General features: G+C 51.5%; 1 protein-coding gene across 7 annotated transcripts in view; it reads left to right on the top strand.

Annotated features, from left to right (window-relative positions):
- Cfap46 (cilia and flagella associated protein 46) overlaps positions 1-7410 on the top strand; it is a 79572-nt gene extending 72162 nt beyond the window's left edge. For 6 of the 7 annotated variants that reach the window (XM_063281010.1, XM_063281014.1, XM_063281011.1 and 3 more), the window contains 9 exons: positions 1207-1274; positions 1394-1454; positions 1531-1566; positions 1956-2058; positions 2738-2850; positions 4369-4450; positions 4802-4938; positions 5048-5125; positions 7035-7410. In XM_063281010.1, the coding sequence (XP_063137080.1) occupies positions 1207-1274; positions 1394-1454; positions 1531-1566; positions 1956-2058; positions 2738-2850; positions 4369-4450; positions 4802-4938; positions 5048-5125; positions 7035-7156 (800 nt within the window). In that variant the 3' untranslated portion in view covers positions 7157-7410. Of the gene's footprint in view, positions 1-1206; positions 1275-1393; positions 1455-1530; positions 1567-1955; positions 2059-2737; positions 2851-3764; positions 3903-4368; positions 4451-4801; positions 4939-5047; positions 5126-7034 lie in introns of those variants that run through there. The other variant, XM_063281013.1, reaches the window with a different exon arrangement.
- Positions 7411-17833: the final 10423 nt, after the last annotated feature.

The following is a 17833-nucleotide window of genomic DNA, read 5'->3' as shown; positions in this document are numbered from 1 at the left end:
ATTGGGTAGACTAGGCTCTCTGATAGAGAAGCCACAGGACTCTGGAAGCTCAGCATAGTTTTCATATATGGTTGAACAAAGAGGCAGGATTATTGCATAAAGCTGGGAAGGAAGCAGGGTTATGACATATAGATAACCAAGGAGGCAAAATTATTATATAGAGAAAAACAAATTAGCTAATCTCTGTAGGGGTAGTCTGTGTTGGGGAGCAGTCTTCTGTAAAGAACTGGAGGGAGAAAGCCATGGTGGACATTTTCTTCACACAATACCAACATTGCTGTTCCCCTCTGAGCCTTGGGGTGTAGGGTGGACTTTGTTATTTTCCCATGAGTCTGAGGCTACAAGACTCGACGTGGTCACACTCGTGTCAACAGCACACATTCACTAGGCCTTCCTCTGCTCCTCACGACTGGGCAGCCTCTTGATGGCCATTTGAACACCCGCTTGGATGGACGGGAACATAGCACTGAGGAGATTGAGCCCAGGGAAAAACTCCAAAGAGGGCACACAGCACATGCCTTCATTTTTGTAAAATTCTGGAAGACACAACTTGATTTCTGCTTAGAAAGCAACTAAGTAGCTACTCAGTGAGGACAAAGGCCCCCGGAAGTGCAAGACTCAGATGTACTTGAGGGCCTGTATGAAGGTCAGCTCTGACTCTGACAGAAGATCCATCAGAACCAAGCACGCTCCTAGTGTGTCCCCGAGAAGTGTCCTTGGCAAAGTGGGGAAGGTAGAGAGCCACTCCTGTGCCTCAACCCCCATTCCCTGTGGAAGTCCCACCCTGGAAGGTCCTACAGGAGTGAAAGGCACAGGGTGGAGGAGGAGGAAGATCACAGTGGAGCATGGAGCCATTCACCTGAAGCCAGAAAGACCTGCCCATGGGGCAGCTCAGCCTAGAAAAGACACAGGCTCTCAGTCTGTGCACAGACCCTGGAACCAGCAGGGGTGCAAATACCTGCTGAGTTCCTTGTGCAGAATATGCTCAGAAATGATTGCCTATCAGCCTCGGGGGCTGGTCTTTCCTCAGGAGCTTTCCTTGGGCCTACAAAGATCTGTGTTTTGACATGAAAAAAAAAAACTTAAAATCAATTGTCTCACCGAGTCAGAGTCACAAAATTCAAAACTGAACAACCGGGCATCCTCTGGTCCCTTTGCCGTGTCGTGTGCCCGCTGATACTTCATACCTGGCCTTTCCCTCCACAGAAGGCATTGTAAAGAAAGAGATCAAGAGCAAGGAAATCAAGAAGAAAACCCCAGGAAAAAAGGGCAAGGTACATGAGTGGGAGCCCAGGGACCCCATGCTCCTTTCAGCTCGACTTCATCAGGCTGGCCAGGTCTACCTAGGCCCAGCTGGTGAGCCCAGGCGTTGACACCTCCGTCTGTGTTGCAGAACGCCATGGTCCGGATCATCCCACCGGAATGCACCCTGATTGACTCAGACACCATCAAGTGTATCCTTTGATGATGGGTGCCTATGGCCCCCCAGGACTCTGCTTTGGTTCCTGTTTGTCCTTGACTCAGACTCAGTTGTTGTGGACCCTTTTGAGGAGGCCCAGGGCCCAGGTGAGACCATCATACAGACTCCTGGCATGTAGGCCAAGGCCACCCAGGCCTTGTGCCAGCTGCTCTCGTGACTGTATGGAAATCACCTCAAGTGGCCTTGGAGCCTTGGGTCTGAATACAAGCTGACCACCTTGGCATTCTACATACTTCTGGGTCTGCATCCTTCTGATTCTCTGGGGCCTCCTCCTCCCCTCAGCTCTCCCTCCTCCCATCCCTTCCTCCTCTTCCTACTGTTTATCCTTCTCTCCCAATTCCTCCAATAGAAGAGGAAAGGATTCCCACCTGTGCTTAAAACTCACTCCTCCCTAGCCTATGTCTCAGCCCGGTGGCCCAAGAGCCCATTCTCCATTCTCTGTGGAAGCCACGGCCTTTTTCAATTCTTCCTACAGAGTTACTGAGACCTGTTACAGTAACCCAGGAAATCTTGGAAAAGTACCAAGATCTGTTTACCGCACGTTGGATGGGGCACCTGGGAAGCTACCAGTTTCCAAGGTCAGGTCTTGGGTCTTCAAAAGCTGACTAGAGAGGCTAGTGTGGCACCTTCCCTGCTGGCTAGGTCTGTCCTCTAGAGCCCAGGGCACAGCAGTAGGCAAAAGATGCTGTTATAGTCCCAGGGTCACTCACCCACACTCGGATCTGCCCTAAGTAACCTCAGATCCCCTCAGGCCAAACCTCCCAAAGAAAATACACTTGTAGGATAGGGTCATACACTGGGCCCTATGGGCATGTATTCTGTCATCCCTGTCCCTTAGTGTGGCTGGGAGTGGAGAAGGGGAGTCAAGCCAGTTGACACAGGGGCATAGAGATACAGGAGTGAGCCTGCGCAGGGCTGGGGGTGGAGCACCGAGGTCAGAACTGGTAACAAAGACCATACCTAGTGCCTGTCTCCTATGTTGGAGTTACTACAGCACTAACCAGAGCCAACTCCACTGGCCTGAGATGCATGTTTGTTCCTGGACCAGTTCATCCCTGGGGATGGGGATAGGGGTAGGGCTCCATATGAGGCCAGCTATACACTGGGAAAACAAAAACTATTTGGACCCCACAGCACAATAAAGGGTTTAGTGCAAGTGGCAGGGGACATTCCCTGCTGGAAGGAGGGGTTGCAGATGCATTCCCCTAGCCCAGAGGGGGTGTGATAATGCCCACCCACTGTTTTCACCCTGTGCAGCCAGGCTGACTGGGAGCAGGTACTGAACAGCTGCAGAGGCTTTTTCTTCTACGGGATGGAGAACTTCCTGTCCCATTTGGAAGTAGAAAGACTGGTAGCCATGGATTTACAAGGTGAGGCCCCTCCCCGATCCACAGCCCCAGCCAGGGCCTACAGACACATATGGGATCCTAGGGAGGAAAACAGGGCCACTGCTACTTGATTGGAGTCCAGGACAACACTTCAGGAAGCCATGGCCACCCCCCCCCCCCAATCTGTGTTCTATCTGAAAACTGTCCCCACACTCCATTTCCAACAGTAGTATGGCAGCCACAGGGTGACTAACCTTCCTGGTTACCCTCAGCACCTCCTTTTATGGGCTCCTGTTCAGCTCTCCAGAGTCCCACAGATGAGCGTCAGATGTGAAGTGTCACCCCTGCAGAGCCTTCCCAGTCTGAACATGGGTGTTCAGGAGCCTTGTTCTTTCTGTGTCTACTAACAACAGGCCCAGGGGTATCATGGAAATGCTGTGCTCAGATATCCCAGGGACTAAAAGGGTTCAGAAGCCAAGTAGAGGGCACCACAGGTGAGAAGTGACCTAGGCTAAGTTCAGAGGTCAAAGAAAGCAGTACCATGTGACATGTTGAGTACAGTGTGCTTATAGGTACCTTGCCAGGTGGGCCATGCTGACACAACACCCATAACACACAGCACACGGCAGGCTCAATGTTCAGACTTTTGGAGAGTGTGGTCCATAGTCGTCTCAGCCTCAGGCCAAAGACCCTCTGGTGTGTCTGTGTTTCTCTAAGTTCCCCAAGTTCCTTTTCCCCACTTGTAGGAGGATGCTTTTGTGGGACTGCTCAGGGCCAGCCACCATGCACAGTCAATGGATAAGTCTTTCCCAGATCCCAGAGTCTTCCTCCCTCGTGAGGCATACGGTCCCTTTCATGGTTATATAGGCTCTGTCTGGTTGCTCTTTCCACACCAAGGCACCATGCCCACCATGGGCACAGTCTATTTCTATGCTGACCAGGTCTATTTCCAACAGCTGGTAGCCCTGGACATGCTCAAATCATACACAAGTGGACTGAGCAAAACCGCATCATCAGAAGCACAGGTGGACATTTTGCTTATGGGAACAGTCACTAAAGCTCATCTCACCTCTGTGTCCATGCAAGTCCTGTAGGTAATCACACTAGGACCACACACTGCCACTTGTTTCAGTGAGCACTCCTGTCTAGGGTGGCCCACTCAGCCCAAAGTATTCGTGGCCATCTTCCATCCCAGAAACCCTTCCATCAGCAGCAAGCTGGGGGCTAATAAGCTTGTGCATAGTTCCTTTAGCCAGCCCCTCTTTGGGGCCAGCTTCTCACACCACCTCCACAGGTACACACTGAGGTTCCTTCTCTCTCTTGGCACCAGTATGGAATGTCAGAAACTTCCATAAGTGATGGGGGAGCAGAACTCTCTATCTAGGAAGAATTAGAAGTGGCCCCAAGCAGGCCTGCTCCCCGTTTCCTGTGTGTGACCAATGGGAACCTGAAAAGAACCCCTTGAAAGTCCAAGCATCAGGTTGATGGGTCAGAGTGCAGCTCCCATGGAGATCTGGTAATGGTGTGGGTAACTCCTGAGGAGCCTCATGTGTCCTGCAGAATGCCAGATGATGGTCCTGCTGGACTTGACAAGGTCCTTTAAGAGCCGGAAGCGGAAGATAGAGAGCGCAGAGAACCAGAGGTACCTTCTATTCTTGTGTCATCAGGAGCCTAGGACTGGGGGAGGTGACGTTATGAGCAAGTGCCAATATAGCTTACCCCATGGACTGGTGAACTACCAGGGCTGGCTGGCCAGTACCTTCTACCTAATAATACCAACTCCCACTGCGGGCTCCATGGTAGGCCTGGGATCTGCCAACAGATGGATTTGACAATACTCAATAATGCTACTTCCCGTTAAATAACATTTAACGTTTGTGGGCGAGATTCAGAACTATAAAAGCCCTGGCCCATGCATGCAGTCTAGCAGCTGGTGCAAGGAAGGGTAGAGGGATACCGTCAGCCTCTTGATACAGTCCATGTATCTCTACAGTGCATCACAGAGGTCCTTGGAGAGGCCCATCGAGACTGCCATCCTTCTGAGTCTGACAGGGACTGAGAGCATTGTCGGCAACCAATGGCCCACACCACTGAAGGACAACATGCTGAGGGCCACCCTCCTGTGGGATAGTGAGTGGGCGCCCTGGCCGTCCCAAAGTCTTTTGGGGCTTTTGCTAGAAGCCTTCCAAGGTTGTCTGTAGCCCACCTGAAGGGACTTTTCTCCCCCCTCCACTCCCAGACTTGTTAGCAATTGGCAAGCCACTTGGGAAAACAGTTCGTCTCATTCATAGGCTACGCAATGAACCAGACAACCAAGGTAAGGTAGAGACTGACCATCCATCTGCTTGTCTGTATAAGTCCCTGGGGTTACCATTGTACTCCATGGCCCTCAGGGATAGGGTGTCCCACTTCAGGGTGGAGAAGGAGTGGGAGAGTGAAGGAAAGAGGGAGTGAAGAGGAAGGAAAGAGGGAAGGGAAAGGGAGGAAGGGAGGCAGGAAGGGGGAGAAGGGATTGCATGAGCCAGCAAGCACCATCCTTGTGGAGAAGCCAGTGTAGTCTGCTCAGCCCTCTGGGTGAGTTGGAGTTGAACAAGAACATAGTGGACCCTAGCCCTTAGTCCACCACAAACACACACAGAGAAAGAGAGGGGTAGGAGAGGGATGGTGGGAAAGAGGGAAGGAGGAAGGGAGAGCAAGCAAATGAGCCCTGCTGTACTCTCTTTGAAAAGATGGGGAGCTCTGGGTGATCCCTGGGCTTTCTCTCTGCCCAGAGGGACTGCTTTGGGGAGTTGGCCACCTAGCCATGAGCCACCCAGTCCATGAGCCCCATGGGGTCACCTGGTCTTCCTCAACCAAGGCAAGAAACCCTTCAGGAAGAGGAACTCCCAGACTGAGGCTGCCGTGCTATAGTCAGGAAGGCCCTCCAGCTTGTGTCTCCTGTTGCTGTATAATTCCAGACAGCTTTCTGGCTTCAGGGATTATACACCGCAGGCAGGGCTGCAGGGTGTTGCCTGTTGTAGATGAGACAAACTCCACCTACTCATCCCTCAAAACCTCGTGCCAAGATACGCCAGCTGCAGTGAAGGAATTTGCAGATAAATTTCACATGTGGATACTAGGACCAAAAAAAAAAAAATCAGATAAAACTCTAGCTAATTGCGTTTAGCAATATGCTCAAGTGAAAATGTACCATAACTCAGAAAGATTTATCCTGGGAGGATTTAAAATCGAGAAATCCAAAATACATTCAATACAACTCAGTAAGAGATTAACTTTTGAAAAATCATGTGCTTCCCCAGTGCCTGGGATGTAGTTGCCAGGGTGGGGGCAGGGGGTTGAGTGTGTAAATGAGTATGAGGGAATGCATGGCTGAATGAATGAATGAAGAGTGAATACATGGGTGACTGAATGAAGAGTCTCGTGTGTTCATGAGTAAACTAGTAAGTGGAGGGTAAATTAAGTGGGTAAGTGATGGAGTGAGTGGGTGAATGAATGAGGAGTGAATGAATAAATGGATGTGTGAGATGGCGGAGTGAATGGATAAATTTGTGGTAGTGAGAGCAAGTGACTGAGCGGCCAAGTCAAGGAAGAGGGACCAGAGAGGTAGACAAAGGTGGTGATGTCTGGGTCCTTCCTAACAAACCAGAAAAAGGACTCGGCATGACTCCACCCAGCTCCTTCTCCTAACACATGGGCTAGCATGTTGTTTTGCCTTAAATAGAGGAAGGGCCTCATGACCACTACCATCAATGTTGGCCCTCCCGTTCCTGTCACCGAAGCATGTACCGTGTGCTTGGAAGAAAGGAACCCAATGATGTTTACCCCTGTGCGGTGTCCTGCCCAGGGCAGGGGTGCTTCTAGGCATCACAGAGGGAGTTATAAGGCCAGTCTCCAGCCTTAAGATGCCTCAGGGAGTCTGGTGAAGGTAGACAGGTAGATTGGGGTCAAGAATGGTTCTATCCTGGTGCTATCATTAATAACCCCACTGGCAGCCACATAGCCAGACTCACATAGTTTCCACAGCTTGCTATACACCAAGGCACAGGAGGTAACAGGGCTGCTGTGGTCAGGCTGCTGGGAGAACTCATGGCCCCGTACAGCCAGAAGCACCAACTTGCTCCCCAATGCTCCCCTCCCCCTGGCCCTGGAAAAGCTGGACATCATGGCAAGACCCGGGCTACTGCCAGAGAGCTCTGGGATTCACAGGTTGTGTCTATGCTCCACAGATAAGGACCCCCAGGTCTCCAAGGATGAGCTGTTACCTGGGTTGCAGCCTCACCACTTTGAGCCACTTGCTACTGCCCTCAACTGGGTTCTGTATGGTCTGCCTCACCAAGCCATCGTGTGAGCTAGACCCTGGAGTCTTTGTGAAGCCACTGTCCCTAGCTCTACCCCTCCGTGACTCCTACCCACTCAGGACTCTTTCCCCACTTTCTGGGGCTCACCCCAGGCCTTGACACAGCCTGATATCTGTCCTTCTGTCCACAATGCACAATCCCCAGAAGACAGCTGCTGCTGGGTACAGCACCCAGGCTCTTGCTAATTCTTGTTATCCTGCAAGTTTGTTTTCCATTTCAGTATTTTAGTAAACAACAAAACAAAGTGTGTGGTGTGTTTCTGGACGTTCAGGACTCCTAGGACGAGTGTGGTCCTTCTGGCCCCTGTCTCCTGGCTGCTCTGTCGGGACTCTGGGGGTTGAGGTGGGGACCCATCTCTTATGTGATCCTTCTGCTCACCTTTCCCTCCCTGTGGGCACTGACGGACTGATGCCATGGCTTCCTGGATCAGGCCACGTGGCCAAAATTTTTTTTTCTAAAGCACAAATTAATACTGACTATACTAGCTGAAGGAAAATGATACCGACAGTGTTATGTAACACTGATGCCATGCCAGAAGACATTTATACAAAACAAAACCTGCATCCAGCGTCCCTCAGCCCAGAGTGCAGTCTTGGATACTTCTTTATCCCAAGGAAGTGGAGCCTCATCCCCCATTCCCACCCCATACATACACCTGAGCATTTAGATCAGCCTTGTTCATGGTGACCAAACACCAGAAACAGCACAAATGTCCCTCAGCGAGCAGAAGACAACGTTCCACATAACCCCACAGTGCGGACCAGTGTCCCTTCACCATGACAAAGAGCGTAAACTGATTCTGGCTCAAAGTCCTGCGTTGAGCCTGTGACGAGGCATAGCAGAGCCAGGGGGCAAAGCAGGAGTGAGGCTGGGGGCCCACAAACCAGTTCAAGTTCCCACACCCAAAGACCTAAAGGCCCAGTCTCCCACAGGACACTGGGGACCAAGCTTTTGACTTACGGGCTTTGAGGAACACTCCAGGGCTGAACCATAGCACCTGTTCTTATATTAAAACAAAACAACCCCTACCCCCCAAAACCCCAAGCCATCAGTAGAGCCACCTAGATGGATGTGGAGGGTCCTGCTTAGAAATAGAAGCCACTGTCAAGGGTTCCATGACTTCATTATAAAACGTTCTCAAATGGCACAGTATAGGAACAGGTATCGCCAGGACTGGGGACAGCAGCAAGGACCCTGGTGACATCCCCACCCAGCATCTTGACTCTGGCAGTGACACAGAGCTACGCACAGGCAGGAGCACGACAACCTCACGAACACTTGGGACCCAAATCACCGTCTCTCTTCTGCTGTTTAACCATTCTGCAAAATGTCACCACTCGGGGAGGAGGGGAAGGGACTGAAGGCCCTTCATTCTGGAGGTTGAGATTCAGAGAAACGCAGACGGCACCAAACCCCAGAGCAGAACGTGGGAGAGAACAGAGAGGCGTCTGCTGGAGGTCGCTTCTTTTCTATGCCCCGTCTCCTCTTCTGGGCCACAGTCCCCTGCTTCCTTCCATCAGCTAATAGAGCAAGGGTTGTGTGCACAGTGCTGAGATTCTAAGACACTGAACTGACCCCTGAGATGGTGGCCCAAGCCAGGCCAGCGGGTAGCATGATCCACAATGTTATCCCATTACACACATCCTGACAGACAAGCAGCACATAATGGTGTGCGGCTTGTTATAAGCTGATGGATTGTGGGATTTTTTTCCTCTTGCCTGAACCTACAGCATGGGTAGGAGGGCTCCACACTCTAAACTTAACCTGACACAGAAATAAGTAAACATTGGTGGTGCTTGAAGAGTTATGTGTGACTCGCCTCTGTTCTGTTTGTTTTTTTCCTTTGAAAACATATGTATACTTGTTCCAGAATTAAAAAAAAAAAAGCACAAAACTAATAACCAAGGGATGAATTCAAATCAGAACAGTGCTGGAAATATGAGCTTTCTTCTACGAAGATGTTGGCACTCACCCAAACAACAAGAATAAAAGCTTCTGGAAATATTTCATCTGCAACATCACATTCTTCACCTCACACCATGTCTGCCCATGTGAGAAATATTAAACATTGAGTGCTATTCCATGTATCAAAGGCGTTAAAATAACTTTCTGAATTATGTCCCGGCAACATAACAAATCACATTATCAATTAGCTCCTGCGGCAGAAGTGGCATTCTGTAATATATTCAAGCATGAAAAAAATTGCATAGGTGAAATTTATGTAACCCTAAAAACTATGAGGAGAAAAGAGATTGCTGGGGATTTATTGGTCATAATGGGAGGCAGGATGTAATTCCAGCAGTGGCTGGCCTCTGAGTAAGGCACCTAGCCCTGCCTCTTAAAAAAAGATGCGTCGCCTGGAGGCAACAGACAAGAAGGGGAGGCGGGGCATCAGGCACAAGGGTGATGGCTGCTGTCCACGTCAAGGCGGGACTTCCCTGATGTCAGGTGACCCTGCACAGGTGGGTAAGGTAGGGATGGGGCCACCTGCAGGCCGCTGTCACCTCTGAGCCAGCACAGAGGGAGAAGAGCCAGGCCGGGTGGTCTTCACCCCGATCTTGAGCATGTCACTTAACTATCTTCTGGGAAATGCCGGAGGAGCAGGAGTCAGGACTTACCTGTCTAGGGCTAGGAGACGTAGGGGCCAAAGGTCTGAGCCCATCTAGCCCCTTGACAATGGTAAAACATGTTATCACATAACCTCTAGCCCGTGACCCACCACCAGGTTTGCTCTGTAAGTGTCCACATCGGGCCAACCATCTCCGCCATAGCTGGTCGGTCAGTTTCTTTAAAATAGAGCATTCTCTCTAAGTGATGAAATTTTCCAATTTTTAAAATAAAGATTTTTGTTAACTGTTTATTTAAAAAAATTTTTAACATAAAAGAACTGTGTATAAAATCTCAAAGTCCTTAGCAAAGCTGCACCAAGGTTCAGTGGCTGTGTTTCTCCCACCATCTCATCTGCCCCAGACTCGTCACTTCAGGGGGTAAGTATATTGAATCTGACGGTTTTTAACCAAAATCCCATTTAAAACAGCCTTTCCTTCCAACTGGCAGCCAAAGCTGGGAGTAGGCCAGAGGTCCCTGGCAAAGCCCCTCTGTTGATTCTGCAGCCTTATCTCCTAGGGTACGAGATCCTGGTACCTGGTCTCTAGACATAGAGCCTGGACCTCTCTGGTGGACCACCTATGACGGGGGGGGGGGAGGGGGACGAGGGATTATGGAGACCACAGTCAACTGGGCTGGAGCCCCGGGGCACAACCTGGATTCTTGACACTAAGTTCTATCTCAGCAGCCATGCCCCTTGTGCCTGGCACCCTTGCTCACACTCCTTGTCTTTTGCCTCCTCCGCCCAGTGAAGTTTGAAAAGCAAGGCTAGAAACCTTCCCCTGGGAGATTTTAATGAGTTCTGGAGCAAAGCCTTTGGAGATCCGTCCCTGTTCTGCCTCTGTTCACGCAGGGGCCACACCTGGTTTCTGGAGGGGACTCACCAAAGCTGGGGTCCATGTGCAGCACCAACGCTTCTGAGCATTTCTCACAAAATTCTCCAGAACATCTCCCAGGCGGCTACCCTGCTTAGGGTAGCACTCAGATGGGGGCCCTAGACCCCTGTTCTCGTTGCCTGCCCAGCCTCTGCCACACAGGAAACCATAGCTGCTTCTGCCCGGGTCTGCTTCTCCCAGGACCACTGCATGTAACACACAGATCCACTGCCAGAATTTTGGGGGTTCTCTCAGTAGTCCCTGGAGTTCCAAAGCAAGATTCTCCAATTTCCCCATTGGCCAGGCTGCCCATCTTCCCAGCATGCCTCCCCGGCCTATCCTGCATGCCATGCCCAGCCTCCTTCTGCCCAGGCAATCCAAGCAGCGAAGTAATGGCCACAGCCAAGGTAGCCTCCGGCTGGTCTGGATTAAGAAATTAGGCAGGTTAATAAAACTAAAATGTTCACAGAAGCTTGTATATAAATTTCTATTAAGTTGCCTTGTCCAGCATTGGTCCTGTAATAGTTTAATTTCTGTATTAAATAATTAAAACCCTATTTTCAATTGCTGTGAACAATTGTTTTCCTTAATGATCTCCCTAGAGCGGCCAGTAATTTTATATCTTGTAAAAATGATTAAATGGCATCATTATCCCATATCTCTGAAATATAACTCAGCAACTCCCAGAAAGGCCATTTGTATTCAATTAATGTTGCCTTGCATTAAGCCAGCACAATATTACTCTACGCCACACGTAACCCCTCCGTGCTCTCGTTTTATTATGACGATGATGAAGAGAGAAACAACCGGTTTAATTATCCCACTTCCAACAGAGAAATCAATTTCAGGACGTCTTCACCCCTTACAAAAGAGACTGCCTGGTCCCTGAGAAGGGCAGAGCAGGGAGGTGCCTTCAGGTGGCTGCTGGGAGCTTGATACCAGGGTCCATGGGGCCACAGACACAGGGAGCTGACCCCAAGTGGGGCCTAGAAAAACAGTCCCAGAGTTACCCTCCTCTGTGACCTTAGAGACTACCCTTCTCTGTGGTCAATGTCGGCAGCCTCTCCCCGGCATGCTACCCTCAGGTTTTTCTGGCTCTCTTCCACCTGTACAACCTCAGGGCCCTACAGGCTCCAGAGTAGGAATCTAAGGGACCCCAGAGCCATGGGACTTCTGAAGGACAGCCTCATTCATTCACTCTCTGGGATGGACAGCCACCCCTTGCTTCTCAGACTCCTCCCAAGGTCCTGTGGGGGTTACTGCCACACAGAGCCTGGCTTCCTTGGTCAGGGCAATCAAGTGATGCTCCCTGCCTAGCTATTCAATCACCACAGTGCTGTGGCCGGTGTAGTCTAATCATCTGACATTTTTATCACAAATCACAGAGGCCTGAGGAACGACTAGATTAATATCCCGATGCCATCGGCTAATGGCCGAGATAGAGCTGATGACCAAATTACAGGGAGTTCTTAAATGTCCTTATTATAGATTTTAATCTTTGTGACAAGAGGTGAGACATAGTGTTGCCATGACATGGAGGAAGCCGTCGCCCTCTACCTGATGTCCCACCCCCACTGTCTTTGCTGTGAACCAGGCCTAGTGAGGGGGGTGGAAAGACTGGTGATCTGAGCAGAGACCAGGGATGACCAACCATGCCTGAGTTCTACAGATGGACCCCAAAATGGAGCCTGCTGGGGCTGCTGCCAAGTTTGACCCAGCAGAAGGCTGCCCAGGGTAGGTGGGTTTATGTGGGAATTTTTAAGGGCTTCAGTTTAAGACTTCCTGAGCAGCTCAATTCCTGAATGTCTTGCCCATTTTTGGTGAGCCTGGCGATCCCAGACCCTAAAGTTTAACGATGGGCAGTGTGTGGAGAGGCACTTTAACCCTAGCACCTGAATGCCTGTCTCCTGCTATCTTTCTAGTGTTTCTGGGAAGCTGGATACTCAGCGTGCTTGCTGTGACAGAGACAGAGCAGAGGGTCTCGGGGTCCCTGGGCTGCAATCTTGCTCTGCAGACTGTAGAAGCAATGGGACACAGAAGGTTCCTCAGTCATAGGGCCCTTCATTCTTAGAGAGTGCACATCCATACTTCCTAATGTGTCTGACAACAATGGTGGCCGTTCTACCAAGTTCCCCGCAGAGGCACGCCCCTTTCTTCCCGCTGAAATGAAGCCTAATGATTGGAGCTTGGCAGCTACTTCATGCAATGAGTCAGAACTTACATGTGGAGGATGATGGAGTCGGTGAGGAACCTGGGGTATCTGAGGCTCCACCCTGAGCATCCCACTAAGGATGGTAGAAGGGTAGGATTCTACCTCAGTGCATCACTAACTAGAACCCTGAAGACAGCCCAGGTCCGAGAGTAGGGCCTTACCCTCCTTTCTGTGTTTGGCCAGCTCCAAAGTCACCTGAGAGCGGGCTGTATATCTGGCTTCAGCCAAGGATTCTACCCAGATGAGAACAGAGCGGAGTGGATGGGATGTGTGGAGCTAGCTGTGCTGTAGAGAAGACCCAAAGTGAAGGCCAGTGAAGTCCAGGTCTCTGCTCCACTGTTCCGGGGTTCTGTTCAACTCCCGGCCTCCCCACTTCCCGGAGTGGAAAACCAGGAGGTGCTGAGCACTACAGCAGCCAGGAAGAAATGTCCTCAAGTCATGAGGAGCCCAGACCCAAGCCACCAGGAACCCCAGAGTGTCCCTTAGCCACCAGTCTAGGCACTTTGCTTTCAAGGGTCAACGAGGGTCCTTCCCCATTTTCTGTCCCCAGGCCTGGTGGCTCTTGGCTTCTGAGCGATTCAAGGAGATCCTGTCCCACAATTCCCTGTAACACCAAGAAGAAGAGCTGAAAGTGGGACAGAGATACCTCCCACAACACAGGGAATAGTCACCAGATTCACACAACAGGACCTGAGTGAACCCTACTTTCTGTTGGGGTGGCCAGGGTGGAGGACAAGGCTGACTGTCCAAGGGTTCAGCTTTGAGAAGCATCCTAGTTTGCTTTCTGATGCTGTCTTCATCTTACCTCTCTCAAGTCACATGCCATCACTGAGAGGAATCCCAGCAGGAACTCAGGGAGGGAACCTGAAGGTAGAAACTAAGCAGAGGCCAAGGGAGAAGGCTGTTTGCTGGCTTGCTCCTCCTGGCTTGCTCAACCTGCTTTCTTATACACTCTGGCACCACCCACAGTGGGCTGGGCCCACCCACATCAGCCATTAATCAAGAAAATGTTCGATAGACATGCCCATAGGCCAATCTGATAGAGGTATTTTCTCAGTTGACGTTCTGTCTTCCCTAGCTTGGGCCAAAATGACAACAAAGCAAAACAACAACAACAGCAACAGCAACAACAGCAGCCACAGCAGTTACAGCAGCAGCCACAACAGTTACAGCAGCAGCAGCAGCAACAATAACAACAGAAAAAAACCTAGCCAGCATAGCCAGGTGGCAATGGCACACCACATTCCTTTAATCCCAGCATTTAGGAGGCAGAGGCAGAGGCAGAGGCAGAGGCAGAGGCAGAGGCAGAGGCAGAGGCAGAGGCAGAGGCAGAGGCAGAGGCAGAGGCAGAGGCAGGGGCAGGGGCAGGGGCAGGGGCAGGGGCAGGGGCAGGGGCAGGGGCAGGGGCAGGGGCAGGGGGAGATGCAGGGGCAGAGGCAGAGGCAGGGGGAGATGCAGGGGCAGGGGCAGAAAGGGGCAGAGAGGAGGCAGAGGCAGAGGCAGAGGCAGAGGCAGAGGCAGAGGCAGAGGCAGAGGCAGAGGCAGAGGCAGAGGCAGAGGCAGAGGCAGAGGCAGAGGCAGAGGCAGAGGCAGAGGCAGAGGCAGAGGCAGAGGCAGAGGCAGAGGCAGAGGCAGAGGCAGAGGCAGGTAGATCTGCAAGTTCAAGGCCAGCCAGCCTGCCTGGTCTACAGACTTCCAGGACAACCAGGCCTATTCAGAGAAACCCTGTCTTGAAAACAGAGAAAGAAACAAACAAGAAATTGAAAACTCATCAGTACTTAAGGTCTTAACCAAAAGTTTAGAAAATGGCGAGGATGGTCAAGGCAGAAAAGAAAGACCCCGTGGGCATTCCGTCTGCGCCAACTCTGTGTGTTTGCACTAAGAGACAGTGGGGGGAACTTGAGCATTGGAAGGAGTCTGAACTCAGAGGCAGCAGTAGGTCCATGTGCTGGCTTTCGGTGTTCAATCTTTGGCTCAAAGACCCCACAAATTTGCCTCCAACACCTAAGGCAGAAACCACCCAGTGCTGGGAACCATTACCCTCCTTCAGAGTACAGGGAAGAATCTTGCCAGAGCCAGAGAGGAATCGAAAGATTGTTCATCCTGGGCAGTGGCAGCAACCCATCCAGTTTGGCCAGGGAGGCCAAAGGAAAGGTTTGTGATGACTAAAAGCAGTGGTGGAAAGCAGGGATCAAGGCCAGTGCTGGGGAACACAGGAGTTTGTAGGTATAGTGTATCAGTTACTGCTTCATTGCTGTGATAGAAAACCATGATCAAGACAAATTGTAGAAGGAAGGGTTTAGGGCTGGGGATTTAGCTCAGTGGTAGAGCGCTTGCCTAGCAAACGCAAGGCCCTGGGTTCAGTCCCCAGCTCCGAAAAAAAAAAAAAAAAAGGAAGGGTTTATCTGGGTTCGGTCCCAGAGGAATAAGAAGCTGTCATGGTGAGGAAGCATGGAAGCAAGCAGCCATCATGGGGCAGAAGCTGGGAGCTCACATCTGGAAAACCACAAGCAGAAAGCAAAGATGATGGACACACAGGGAAAGTCACAAGGCTTTGAAACCTCAAAGCCCCCTCCCAGTGACAGATCTACTTCCTCTGGGGAGACCACACCTCCTGGACTTTTCAAACAGCAGCAATGGGGACTAGGTGTTCAAATGCCCAAGACTGTGGGGACTTCTCATTCATTCAAGCTAATATGCTGGACATCTATGAGATGGCCCATGGAGAAATTAGTGGTGATATGTAGAGATGCTGACCATCTCACATTTCAGGTCAGTGTTTCTAGCACTGCAGACAAAACTGTCCACCCATCCCTCTTGCTGTTGACGTCCCCTGCATTTCACTTTTCCCCTTCTCCAGAGTCCTTTTATTAGCATGGGACCCAGGACCAGACCCATCCTTGTGTTTTGCATTTTGCTTCCCTTTGTTTCAGTTGGGTGTGGTTTGGTTGTCATCCCAGAGACCAAATCAAATTTGTACATGATAGACAGGGGTTACATGCCTGGCCCTTAATTTCTTGACATAGGTTCTGCTATGTAGCTCAAGCCAGCTTTAAATTCTCAGTCCTTCTGCCACGACCTCTTGGGTGCAATGATTCCAAGCTACTGTCCTTGTCCCAACAATGGAGGTGGAGGTGGTGGTGGTGGTGGAGGTGATGGTGGTGGAGGTGGAGGTGGTGGTGGAGGTGGAGGTGGTGGTGGAGGTGGAGGTGGAGGAGGAGGTGGTGGAGGTGGAGGTGATGGTGGTGGTGGTGGAGGTGGAGGTGGAGGAGGAGGTGGTGGAGGTGATGGTGATGGTGGTGGAGGTGATGGTGGTGGAGGTGGAGGTGGTGGTGGAGGTGGAGGTGGTGGTGGAGGTGGAGGTGGTGGAGGTGGAGGTGATGGTGGTGGTGGTGGAGGTGGAGGTGGTGGTGGAGGTGGTGGTGGTGGTGGTGGAGGTGATGGTGGTGGTGGAGGTGGAGATGGAGGTGGAGGAGGAGGTGGTGGTGGAGGTGGTGGTGGTGGAGGTGGAGGTGGAGGTGGAGGTGGAGGTGGTGGTAGTAGAGGTGATGGTGGTGGTGGTGGAGGTGATGGTGGTGGTGGAGGTGGAGATGGAGGTGGAGGAGGAGGTGGTGGTGGAGGTGGTGGTGGTGGTGGTGGTGGTGGAGGTGGAGGTGGTGGTGGTGGAGGTGATGGTGGTGGTGGTGGTCGTGGTGGTGGTGGTGGTGGTGGTGGAGGTGATGGTGGTGGTGGTGGTGGTGGTGGTGGTGGAGGTGATGGTGGTGGTGGTGATGGTGGTGGTGGTGGAGGTGGTGGTGGTGGAGGTGATGGTGGTGGTGGTGGTGGAGGTGATGGTGGTGGTGGTGGTCGTGGTGGTGGTGGTGGAGGTGGTGGTGGTGGTGGTGGTCGTGGTGGTGGTGGTGGTGGTGGTGGTGGAGGTGATGGTGGTGGTGGTGGTGGTGGTGGTGGTGGTGGTGGTGGTAGAGGTGATGATGGAGGTGGTGGTGGAGGTGGTGGAGGTGGTGGAGGTGGGGGTGGTGGCGGTTGTGGTGGAGGTGACGGTGGTGGAGATGGAGGTAGAGGAGGTGGTGGTGGTGGTGCTTCTGGATATAATTTGAGTATTTGTTTTCGTCTTAGACAGTGGAAACATTCTTCTCTATTTCCTGGTTGTATCAGATCTCATTTGTGAGTTTACCCTAAGTACACCTGGACTTTGCTGACATCTACATGTTTTGTTATTGCTTTTTGTTTGTTTGTTTGTTTTCTTCTTGTACAACCTATAAGAGAGAAAACTGGACTCTGATGCAGAAGTTTGTCTCTCTGAACTGTGGGGACCGACAGCACACTACTCAACCAAGCGTCAAAGTAGGGTGGCGACAGGCCTGCCTTGGGGTCACCGTGGAGGGATGAAGTGGCTGGCCAGAATAGCTTACCTTACACAAATGCAGCTAAGATCGGGAAGAGTAGTGGAGCAGGGGTTTCTGCCTCTTCTCCTGAGGGGAATCTCTTATCCAGCAAGCCGTCCAGTCCCCTGTGGTCTTTCTCATACATGAAGTTTCAGGACCACACAGACATCTGTGCCCATAGCACCAGTGCAGGGAGCCAGGCACCAGCCAGTGTCAATAACTGCTGGGCGGTCCAGCATGCAGGACAGCTGGGGCAGAAGACTGCTGCCCTAGTGCCTGGCTTCCTAACCTAAGGAGTCAGGGTGTTAGGGTGACACTGGGGTTTGGCTGGCCAGTCTATTGCTGTTCTATGGATTTCACCTGAGAAGAGGGAAGGGTTGCTTACATTGTCGGGCTAGTTCTTCACTGCCACCTGGAGGTCACATTTGGAATGGCTTCTAACTTCACTACTGCGGTAGGCCACACTGCGGCTGTGGAGTGAAACCTGGATCTCAGCAAGGGATGATGATTTTGAAGGCTCAAAGCCTGTGGGACGTTTGGACAGGCCTGGCCAGAGAAGCGATGTAACAAGAGGTGCTACCAGCCACC

This window comes from Rattus norvegicus, chromosome 1 (assembly GCF_036323735.1).
Source record: "Rattus norvegicus strain BN/NHsdMcwi chromosome 1, GRCr8, whole genome shotgun sequence".
NCBI lineage: Eukaryota > Metazoa > Chordata > Mammalia > Rodentia > Muridae > Rattus > Rattus norvegicus.
This window is presented reverse-complemented; position numbering and strand designations above follow the sequence as displayed.